At 38.4% G+C, this 11,783-nt stretch overlaps 1 protein-coding gene across 1 annotated transcript; it reads right to left on the bottom strand.

Moving 5' to 3' along the window:
- Positions 1 to 481: 481 nt before the first annotated feature.
- On the bottom strand, positions 482 to 2,406 carry LOC135933940 (uncharacterized). Its single transcript, XM_065475373.1, has 2 exons — positions 1,968 to 2,406; positions 482 to 1,512 (listed from the first exon to the last, which is right to left on the bottom strand). The coding sequence occupies exons 1-2, from the start codon at positions 2,397 to 2,399 to the stop codon at positions 1,246 to 1,248; spliced, it is 699 nt and encodes a 232-aa protein (XP_065331445.1). The 5' UTR covers positions 2,400 to 2,406; the 3' UTR covers positions 482 to 1,245.
- Between the last annotated feature and the right edge of the window lie 9,377 nt (positions 2,407 to 11,783).

Below are 11,783 nucleotides of genomic sequence, written 5' to 3'. Positions count from 1 at the left end.
ACAGTCTTGCTGCAATGTATGAGCACAAACGGTATGGAAGATGTCGTGGAAAAGTTGTAACATATTAACATTCGTAGTGTTAGAAACTGTTAAAGATTTTAGTTCGTACCTCGACACAAATTGATAAATCTTCTATTTCGGCGTAACGAGACATGCTGATGTAATATTTCGCAAACAATTCTCAAATAAGATGCTATAATTAAGGACAATTAATACCCAAAAGTATTACGCATAAATTTTAAAATTGACGACGGTTGTTGGCGCTGTAAAACAAAACAAATAAACTAATAAAATACACGGCCGTAAAGAAGCCCAATGACACGAACAAATTTTTTTATTTTATCCACTCCGCATTTTGTAACTAGACTGCATGGTACCGCAATGCAGAGAAGCAGTTAAGTAAATTTTAAAATTGATATGAATCGCTTCGATGCGTAGAATTTTTCATTTGTGTGAATAATTATAACATTTGTGATTTAGTTTGTTTTTAAATTATTTTTATTGGTATTTACAGGTTGGTAAATGATCCTGTCGGAATACACTTTTCAGCTCAAAATAGCATTTTCAACAACATGCAAAAACATAATTATCTTTATCTGATGCCACTTTGAGTGAACTGCTTGGTAAAATACGATTTCCATAAACTCGCGTATCTCCTAATTAACATTGCAATTTGATTATTTAATATTCTCTCGAAATATTAACGCAATCTTTTCAAAATACAATTAACTCGCTCGAGAGTTAGTCTCGTAACAGGAATGGAAAGAAATCTGCGATCAGAGAGGAACTAAAATTACGCTTAGCTTTTATCAAACAGGTGAGTGTTGTGTTTAAATTAATGGCAAATACAGAGCTCGCGTTCGTTATCAATCCAAGCGACGAGAGAGACGGAAAACAAATAAAAATTATGTGTCAGTTTCAACGAACAGAGAGCCTTCGGAATGTTACAGATTGAGTTAAACAAAAACAAAAGCGAATGTGATGCGAATTTTCTCCTGAAAAATCAGTGCTGGTGATTTAATTCAGTATGGCAAAAAATTACCTGAATGAGAAGATCGAAAAAATGTTTCTTCCTTTGAAATTAAAAGAAATAAATTTTATATAAATAAATTCTGCTTTCTTTACTCGAAAACAATTTAAAAATAAAAATTAGTGAATTTAGTCCTTAAAATCAACAAAATAAGCACTGATTAACGAGAAGAAATCGCATCAAATCGTGGCAAAAAGCTGGAGCCATTGCGTAGTTCAACTTCTGGCCGGCGGAGGGCTGCGGTACTTGGCCCGGATGTGCAGGAAGCCTTCGCTGGGCGAGGCGGGCGTCGAGTGTCTGCTGCTGTTGGACAGGCCGAGCCGGTTGATGCCGCTCGAGCGGCTGTTGGTGCGCGAGTTGCCCGCCGACGAGTCGCCGCGGCCCAGCACGCGCACCTGGCACGGGTCGTGCCGCTCCAGGAAATGCTCCAGCGTGTCCCACCCGCCGCCCACGCGCACCATCATGTGCCTCCCCTTCAGCAGCTGCAATTTACGGGTGGTTTAATTATTAAAAACGGTCGATTTGATCGTTAAATTCAATTTTTTGCTAAAAATTTGGTTTTTTATAATTTTAAAAATAATTTTAACATTTTTGTACGTTTCAATCGATTCCTGGGGGTTGAGAAAGGGGGTGGAAACTATGATTTCGATTTAAAAATGTTTTTGACGTGCGAGAAGCGGCGCAAAGCAAATCGCACGTTTCTTTGGCGCGCAAAACGTTTGAATCTTAAAATCGCTACTGCGCATGCGTCCCCCTCTGACGTCACAGCTGCCCCAGCTTCCAAGAAGCATTGCTGATACGTCAGAGGGATGACGCATGCGCACTACCAACCAAAATATTCAAATGTTTTGCGCACCGAAAACCGTTTTTCGACCTGAAAAATTAATTTATTCAACCCTGAGGAATTTTTAAAACAGAAAAAAACCCTGAAACTCACTCTGACGTAGACGTTGCGTCCAGCAATGTTGTACTTTCCTCCGCCCAGGCGTCTGACCTTGAGCTTGTCGGCGCATTTGGGGTTTATGCCGTCGGCGTCCGGTGCTGCACCGGCCTCGTCCTCGCATCGGCACTGCCTGCGGGCCTCCCTGGCGGCCTGCTCGACCTTGCGGTCCAGCTCGGTGATGCCCTTGGAGGAGGTGGGCGTGCGGTCCTCGCTGGGCGTGCGGCTGCGCGGCTTGCGCAGGCTGGGAATACGCGTGCGGCTGCCGGCCCTGACCGCCGACGTCGACGCCGACGCAGACGCGTCCGGCTCGGCGCTGTCCTCCAGCACCGGCAGCGTCGCCCGCCACGCGTCCGGCTCGTCGTCTTCTTCGCCGCCGCTGCCGGGACGAGACCAGCGCCCGCTGCTGTTCGGAGACCCCAAAGACATCACAGACGACGAACTGGAAAGATGGTTTTTGGGTTAAAATCTGATTTCGTTTTGAATAAATAGCTTTGAAAAAGAAAACCAGAACTAAACTTTTTACACTCAAAAAAATTATTAAAAAATTTAGCCTTCAGAACATTGTTTACCCATTAATATTCAACAAGGGTATGAAAGGGGTAGGGGAAATCATCCCTTAATGCCTTTGAATGATCAGAGGAAGTTGAGATGAGTCCAACGGTAGTCAGTTTTTGCAATTCTGATGGTTAGAACCCGAGATTGGGAGTTTGCAATAATTGCAAAAACGCAAAAATCACGAATTTTCCGACTTTTTTTCGTGTTTTGCAAGCTCCAAATCTTGGGTTCTAAATATCAGAATTGCAAAAACTACCCACCGTTAGAAACATCTCAACCTACCCTAGATATCTGAAGGGTTCAAATGGTGCTCATTTACCACCCCTTTCAACCCCCTCCCAAAATAGATTGCAGCAAAATGTACTCGGAAGCATTTTTCCGCGGGTTTTAAAATATTTTAGCAATTAGTGGGTGGGGGTAGGAACCCCCTAAACCCTTCAGCTTGCTAGGGGAGGTTGAGACGAGTCAAAAGGTTGTTAATTTTTGCAATTCTGGTGATTAGATGACGAGATGTGGAGTTGGCAATAATTGCAAAAACACGAAATTTTCGACATTTTCGTAATTTACAAACTCCAATTCTCGGGTCCCAATTTTCAGAATTGCAAAATTTAGCCACCGTCAAACACATCTTGACCTTCATTATAAAGCTGAAAGGTTTAAGGGGTGCAATACTTCCACCCTTTTAAAGCCCCCTCGCAATGAATCTCGGTAAAAATGGACTCTGGGCATATTCCGCGTGTTTTTAAATTATTTTAACAATTAGTGGGAGGGTAAAAGCACCCTTTAAACCCTCTACCTGGTCACGGAATGTCGAGACAAGTCGATCGGCATGCAATTCTTGCAATTCTATAGTGGTTAAAAACCGTGATCTGGAGTTGGCAATAGTAAAATGAGTTGGAGCAACCTCAAAAAATATCACATTTATAATAAATTATGATAAAAATAATCCAAATATTATCTTGACTATTTAAAGATAAAAGCAGGCGATGTATGTTTTAAATTAGTATATTTTTGTGCTTCATTTTTACATTTGAATTTGTCTCTATCAGGGTTTTGAAGCTATATCTGATTTTTAGTACAATCGAAAATAGAAAAAATTCTGTGTATAACAAAGGAAAACCTTCGCTTAATGAAGACTTCCAAATCACAAAATTCCCCCTAGGCCATAAAATTCCATCCGGTATTCTCAAAGAGTGAAAAATTTCTTTTGACATCACCAAAAAATTATAGAGAAAAAAGAAAATAGAAATATCGTTTACTATCTCGAATGTTGCTCATTGTCGTCGAAGAAATAGGATCAGGTGGACGCTCATCACGATCGCTGGAGGCGAGGAAAAACCTCATAGAGCGACAAGTATTCAATTTTTCGATAATTTCTCCAATTTCCAAACCTTTGTTTCTCGTAGCCTTATTGTGCTATCAAATTTCAATGGTCACATTTTAGATAATTTAAAATTATTGTATGCTCTTTAGCAAATTGTGTCCTAGCGTACTTTTAAATCAGCTGTTGTTCGCTGGTATATTTTAGCAATTTTTATTATCTTTCAACGCAAATTAATTTAAGAAGAATTATTGAATACAGTCAGGCTATAAAATACTGCCGTTACTTGCTGTTAGCTGTTATTATAATTCTTCATTCTGTTGAGCTCTGATTACGTATCGATTTTTTTCAAATTCGATGAATATTATGCAATACATAATTCTTTTACTAGTGTGAGTTGATCAAAATTGTTTATTATTCCTCGTTGTGTTTATATCATGCCAATTAAATATTGGAATTCATAATTTTCTTAAATAAACGCAAGTAATTTTCATACATATAAGCCAAATATCGTTTTTATCTACTTTTCCAATCCACGGAAAGTGTTAAATGTCAAAATTTATATTAATAATAAATCCATTTTAAGGAAGATAAATTATTTTATCTAAATCCCCTGGAATGAATTTTTTAAATATCTCTTGAAAATATTTCCTTCGATAAATTATGAATGTTTATTTATTTCTATTACCATAGGTTTTCTACGTACAGAAAAGAAAATATCGTGAATCTTTCGCATTCCTCTTCTTCAATTGGACGCTTTCTTCCCTCTTGATTGTTCGAGTTTGTGTTAGTTTGGAGTAAGAATCCTTTCTGCTCCAAATGTCTCACGAAAAAGAAACGTCAAACAAAGCCTTCTTTCCTGTTCCTCTAGAAGAAAACAGGTACAAAATTACTTTATAAAATTATGTAAGTTAATATTTTTTATTGTAGCCCTCATGCCGGAAGAGATGAATTTCGGCAAGAAGAGGGAGATCAAAATGAAGATCTCTTGCAGGTGTTGATGCAATTCCTGGAATCTGAGCAAGTTCTCGACCTTCCATGCGCGGAAACTGATACGAAAAGCAGTGAACTCGTTCAAATTCCACAAGAAAAAGAATGGTGCCGATTTTAATTTATTTTCAATTTATAAAAGAATTTTAATTTCTAATTTTGTAATTGGATAACAGTCATGAGGCCGAAAGTGATGGATTGCTGATGCTGGGAGATATGGTTGAACAAAAAGATCTCTTCCAGGACAATAAACAATTCCTGAATCTCGAGGAAGTATTGCAAGTTCATAGCGCAGAATTACTGAACAATGAGCAGGATTCCACTTCAAGACAACCGTCAGGAGAAAACAAAATCCTGAATATGAAGGAAAACATTGATCGTGGAATGGAAGATATCCAAGAGCAGGTGGAAGAAGAGAGAAAATCTTCTGCTCCTTCCAAAACTGGATCAAACCACAGTAAAAAACGAGACTATAGTGGCAGATGCTGCGAATGCATCAAGGTGTATCTCGATATTTTCCAACACAACCAGAAGAAGCACAATAGAAAGTTAAAAAAGTGCACCATTTCTGGTTGCAGGAACTATTTCGCCTCTGCTCAAAAGAGAATCGATCACGAGCAAGATGAGCATCAGGAACGAAAGCAATTCCAGTGCCAACTTTGCCATTACTCGACAGAGCAGAAGAGTCACTTGAAAAGACATGTTCTTCTGAAGCATTCGGAGAAGAAAATCAAATGTGGACAGCAGAAGTGTGGCAAGATGTTTGCTTCGGAGGTTTATTTGAGAGATCATGTCAGGAGCTATCACAAAATGGTAAAATGTCCCACGTGTGGCAGGGAAATGAGCCATCGTGGTTTGTATGATCACAATCGATATGGAAGATGTCCTGGAACGGTAGCAAAGTGATAGACTTGAAATATACCATTTTCTGTGTTATCTATTTATGCTATTTGTAGATTTTAGATCAAATGCCTCGACCCATATATATAAATATTCTCTATATTTCTGACTATAGCGTTACAACATATTTCGCAAAAATTTTCAAATGATATACGCGTTAAAGACAATTAATACCCTAAGAAGTTTCTACGTAAAAAAATAAATTTTGAATTTGACGAAGGTTGTTGGCCTCTGTAAAACAAATCAACTAATAAAATACAAGCTCGTAAAGAAGCCCGAATGACAAGAACAAAATTAATTTTATTTTATGCACACCGCATGTAAAATACGAGGAAAAAGCTTTTTCACGGGTGTTCTGAATCATCTGGACACTTCACCGCTTGTATTTCATTGATTTTCTTCTATCCAGACGGCGATTAAACGTCTTCGCTCATGCTTTGCATTTGAAAGTTCGCACCTGAAGCTTTTTTGAATCAGTTGCATCTCTAATTTACAACTACGCAAAAGAAATTGCTCTTTCGTTAGCGCAACCGTGTTCAAAACACGGCCAGGCAGCTAAACAAATGGATCCAAAAGTCCATAAATAGAACTTCATTCTAAGAAAAATATGGTCCTGTTAATGTTGATTAAAAATTAATTTTGAAATCGGAGTTTCTAATTTTATTCAAATGGGTCGAAAGGCTTTCCTCCAAACCCTTTAGCTGGTTTAGGGAGCTTGACACGAGTTGATTGGTATGCACTTTTTGCAATTCTGTTGGTTTGGAGTTGGCAATTAATGCAAAAAATTAAAAATCTGTATAGAGTTAACGCAACCTCAAAAAAATATAAATGACATCTTGACTATTTTAAGAAAAAAGAAGACGATGTTCATAAGTATAATATATATGTTTTTAAATATTTTTTTTTAATCCTGCACTTTTACATTTTGATTTTTTTCTGTATTCTATTTTTGAAATTTTTGAAAAATGTAATTTACTCTAAATACAGATGACTGCATAATTTCAACGGTATGAAACCTTCACTCTGAAAAGTGCTTTATTGATTCAGAGTATTAAAGCTTTTGAAGAATTGCTTGCATATATTTTAAGATTTTTCGAAGAGACATAAATTCCAAGAGCTGCATGGGCCTCCCGAGCCCCAAGCTGGCCCGTCCCATTCGGGTTTTGCCACTGCGCCCCTCAATCAGCCAGAACAAAGCCAGACAAAGGCGGTGGGCAATCCTCGGAGGGGCAGGTCGGCGCGGAGCATCGAGAGGCTGAAGACCACCGAGGCGGCGAACAGCAGCGGCCAGTCGGACGGGGAATAAAGAAGCCTGAGCTCTTTGTCAAAGGTGAATCAATTCATTTTCAGTGTGATAAACAGTTTTTGCCTACCGATTTTATCAAAATCATTTGTTTGAACGCACAATCTATTGCAAATATTAATCACATGAGGTTGCTCAGACACTTCGTATCTAATAATTGCGTAGACATAATCGGAATCTCGGAAACATGGCTAAAAGAAAAGCATGATATCGACCAACAATTTAAAATTGAGGGTTACAAGTTAGTGCGGCATGACCGGCCTAAAACACGTGGCGGCGGCGTTGCTTTTTATATTAAAGAGGGTATTAATTTTAAAATCGTGCTGCAGTCAGAGTGTACACTTTCTAGTTCAGCTGAATTCATTTTTCTTGAAATTAAGACAGAATCCAAAAGTTTACTGACAGCCATAGTTTACCGTCGCCCCATGAGATGCGTTAATTTTGACGCTTTTTTTCAGACGTTGCACAGCCTATTTCCACTTTTTGATAATTGCGTAATAATGGGTGATTTCAATGTTAACTTCGCGGAGCAGTCTGGACAACTCGATGGCCTATTAACTAATTTTAGTGATTTCGCATTGAATCGTTTGCCAATTAATGATACTCATGTAGCTTTTAATTCGCCTACCACAATAGATGCAATTTTTCTCTCGTCTAATTTGTCATGCGCTGCTTTTGGGAAGTTAGCTAATCCACTCTCTCACCATAGTGCTCTCTTTGCGATTTTAAACGCCAAGATTGTTTTGAAAGATCAAGTTGTGAGATCCATTCGCGAGTTTCACAAAATTGATCTTGAAAAACTTCAGCAGAGATCGCATGAGATCGAGTGGCATGAGGGAATGGACGTGGCTTCTCTTGATCAGCGCGTCTCAAATTTTTCAAAAAAACTAATTTCTCTTTTTGATGAAGTCGCGCCCACAAAGAAAATCGTAAAATCGGTAAAATTTAAACCCAAATTAAAAAGAGACATTGATGAGCTTGCGAGAGAGCGGGACAAAGCGCGCAAGGTAGCCGAGAAGAACAAGTGTCTCGAGTCATTTAATAAGTATAAATCACTCCGCAATAAGGTTAAACAAAAAACGCTTAATTTCAAAAAGTCAATAATTTTCCAGTCCTTAAATGAGGTTGCTTCAACTAAGCACATGTGGGGCAAATTGCGTGAGCTAGGGCTGATGAGAGGAAAGACGGGAGGTGCGGATTTTCCTATTCCAGTGGATGAGCTGGTTGTTGGGCTCACGGTGCGGCGGCGGGCGGAAGTTTTGAGTCGTATTGACTTGGACTTTCGCCTGCCTCATGCAATCGTGGGCGGTGAGAAATTATATTTTAGTCATGTCATTCCACTGGAGGTAAAATACGCACTTCGCGGAATAGTCTCCTCTGCTGAAGGAGTGGACGCAATTTGTACCAAAATGCTTAAATTGACAGCTGACTCAATTTTGCCATCGTTAACAAATATTGTTAATGCCTCTTTACAAACAGGTCACTTCCCGTCCGAGTGGAAAAAAGCTATTTTAATGCCTCTACCTAAAGTTAGACACGCGGTTGCTTGTAATGATTTTCGGCCTATTAGCGTCCTGTGCACTGCGTCTAAAGTGCTTGAAAAAATCGTCCACGACCAGCTGATTACGTACTTAAATATACATAACGTGATAGACGAGTTCCATAGTCCGGCTTCCGCAGGCAGCATAGCACGACCACAGCGCTTTTGAAAATCTCTGAGGACTTGCGGATTTCTAATTTCCGTGGTGAGGTAACCCTTATGGTCTTCCTTGATTTTTCGAAGGCGTTTGATTTGGTCGATCACGCTCTGCTGCTCAGGAAGCTGACGCAGCTAAATTTTTCTGATTCAGTTTTAAATTTTTTTAAAAACTTTCTAAGTGAGAGAGAACACGCGATTCGTGACAAGGACGGAAAATTCTCAAGGTGGGTCCGCATCGAGGCCGGAGTTCCTCAGGGGTCGGTGCTCGGTCCGCTTTTGTTTTCCGTCTATACCCACGACGTAGTGTATCTCTTTCAAAATCGGTGTAAGTACCATATGTACGCAGATGATATTCAATTGTATATTAATTGCAAGCCTGAGGAGTTGGAGCACGCTATTGCGGTTATGAACAATATTTTGTGCGACGTGGTCGCCTGGTCGGAAAAGCACGGTTTAAAGCTCAATCCGCGCAAGACGCAGGTGCTAGTTGTTGGCTCTGAGAGATCGCACTCAAAGCTAAACTTGGCGCAGTTAAGTAAAGTTAAAATGAACGACACTGAAATTCAATTCAGTGATGAAGTGGAAACTGGCTGTGTTGAATTTGACTATAGTGACAAAGTAAAAAATTTAGGAGTTGTTTTTGACAAGCATCTGAAGTGGGTGGGTCAAATTTCTAAAATATTTCAAAAAGTTTATGGTTCACTTAAAAATGTAGAAAAATTTCGAAATGTCACGCCAGAAAAAATAAGAATTAAACTAGTAAAAACTCTAATGCTACCCCATTTTGATTATGGTGATATCGTGTTCTGTAACCTTAGCGCGGAGCAACTGAATAAGCTGCAAGTTTTACAGAACAACCTCATGAGGTATATATTTGACGTCAAACGCGGGCAAAACTTGTCATCTTTGTATAAAAAGTGTCGTATCTTAAAGATTACAGACAGACGTCAATTGCATGTATTAACACAAACACATAAGATTTTGTACAATAATTGCCCTGAATATTTAAAATGTTATGTTACCCCCATGCGCGATGTTGACTTGATAGGCAGGTCCAGAGCTCATCGATTGAGGCTTCTGGCTCCGCGTGTAAATGTTACTGTGCCTGAACAGTGCTTCCAAGTGCAGTGCTATCGTCATTGGAATAGTCTTTCACCAAATTTGTGTATGAACGAGAATTCAAGTGCATTTAAGAAGAAAATTGAAGAAGCAATATTCTCCAGCTACCATTAATTATTACTTCCTTCCAAATGTTGTTCCTACATAATTGTATCATTACTTTATGGATGTGTGCTGATTTGGGGCAGAGTTGCCCTGTCAGCCCATAATAAACTTAAATTTTGAAACTAAATTCCATAAAATCGTACTCTTTTATTTTGAGTGCAACCAAAAAGAGAAAACGCTTTTTATATAACAAAGAACAACCTTCCCTATTTCTCACAAAATTCCCCTTAGGCCATACCATAAATTCCATCCTTTCATTTGATTTTGGTATTTTCAAAGAGTGGAAAATATCTATTGACATATATTTCACCAAAAATTCTAGAGAAAAAAATTGAGATATCGTTTACCACCTCGAATGCTGCTTATTGTCGTCGAAGAAAGAGGATCAGCTGGACGCGTCCGCATCACGATTGTCGAAGGGGAAGAAAAACCTACCCATTAAGCGACGAGTAATCAAATTTTCTATATAACTCCAATTTCTATTTCTTTTTGTTTCACGTTTAAAGGTGAATCCATGTGTGTGTAACAAAAAACTTTATATTTTGATTTACTTTAAATTAATTTGTAACTCGCGTCAACTAATTGAGAGTCTCATTTTAAATCAGCTTTTTCGACAGAAAATTTTAGCAATTGTTTTTTACATTTTAACGCAAATTTTAAGACGAATTTTAAACAGTGAAATTGTTGTGAGTTAGTTCATTTCTGCGGTGAACACATTTAATTTTTCTGGTTATATATCTTGTTTTTTTCCAATTTCAAATCATTCCTCGTTGAATTTTTATCCAGGCAAATTTAGAAATTATTCATCATCATTGTTAAATATCCATTTTCGTTAAGTTAAGTCATTTCATCTATGTCCGCGCATGAATGCTTCTATTTTGAAATATTTTTCGAGAATTTTATCTTTAGAAATGCCCCAAACAATAATGAGTGTGTCTTTTTTTAACAAATTTTTTTACAAATTGAAATGAAAATACCGTGAATATTTTACATTTCATTTCTTGAATTGGACGATTTCTCCCATCTTTATTGTTCATTGAGCTTGTTAGGGGATAGAAATCGTTCTGCTGAGATGTCGCTCAACGGAGAAATGTCCAGCGAAGCCTTATTTCCTGTTCCAATGGAAGAAAAAAGGTAAAAATTTTCCATTTTGATATTTAAATTTGGAATTTGGTTGATTTTCTTTTTCATTGTAGCCCTGAGCCAGGAACGGAAGGATTTAGACACGAAGGGGGAGATCGGAATGATGATCTCTTGCAGGAATTAATGCAATTCCTAGAATTTGAGCAAGAAACTGAAATTCCATGGTCGGAAATTGATATAACAAGCAGTGAGTTTGCTCCTATTCAACCAGAAAATGAGAGGTGATATATTTAATTTTTTAGTGATTTAGTGAAAAAGATTTCTTATTTTCTATTTTGATGTCAGCACTGAGGCCAAAATCGATGATGGTTTGCTGTTGCTGGAAGAGCTTGATCGAAATGAACTTTTTCCTGAACTCAACCAATTCCTGGGATTCGAGGAGGAACTCCAAAATCAATGCGATGAAACAACGAACAGTGAGCAAGATCCGACTCCGGAACCCTCATCAGGAGAAAACCAAGACTCGAATTTGATGGAAAACAACGATCGTGGAAAGGAGGAATTTCAAGAAACAGAATTAAAACGAAAATCTTCGGCTCCTTTTAAAACTGGATCAAATGACATAAGAAAAAAAGACAGAAGAGGCAAATGCTGCGAATGCAACAAGATGTATCCGAATATTTTCTATCACTCCAAGAAGGATCACAATGAAAAGTTGAAAAAGTGCACCGCCTC

This window comes from Cloeon dipterum, chromosome 1 (assembly GCF_949628265.1).
Source record: "Cloeon dipterum chromosome 1, ieCloDipt1.1, whole genome shotgun sequence".
NCBI lineage: Eukaryota > Metazoa > Arthropoda > Insecta > Ephemeroptera > Baetidae > Cloeon > Cloeon dipterum.
This window is presented reverse-complemented; position numbering and strand designations above follow the sequence as displayed.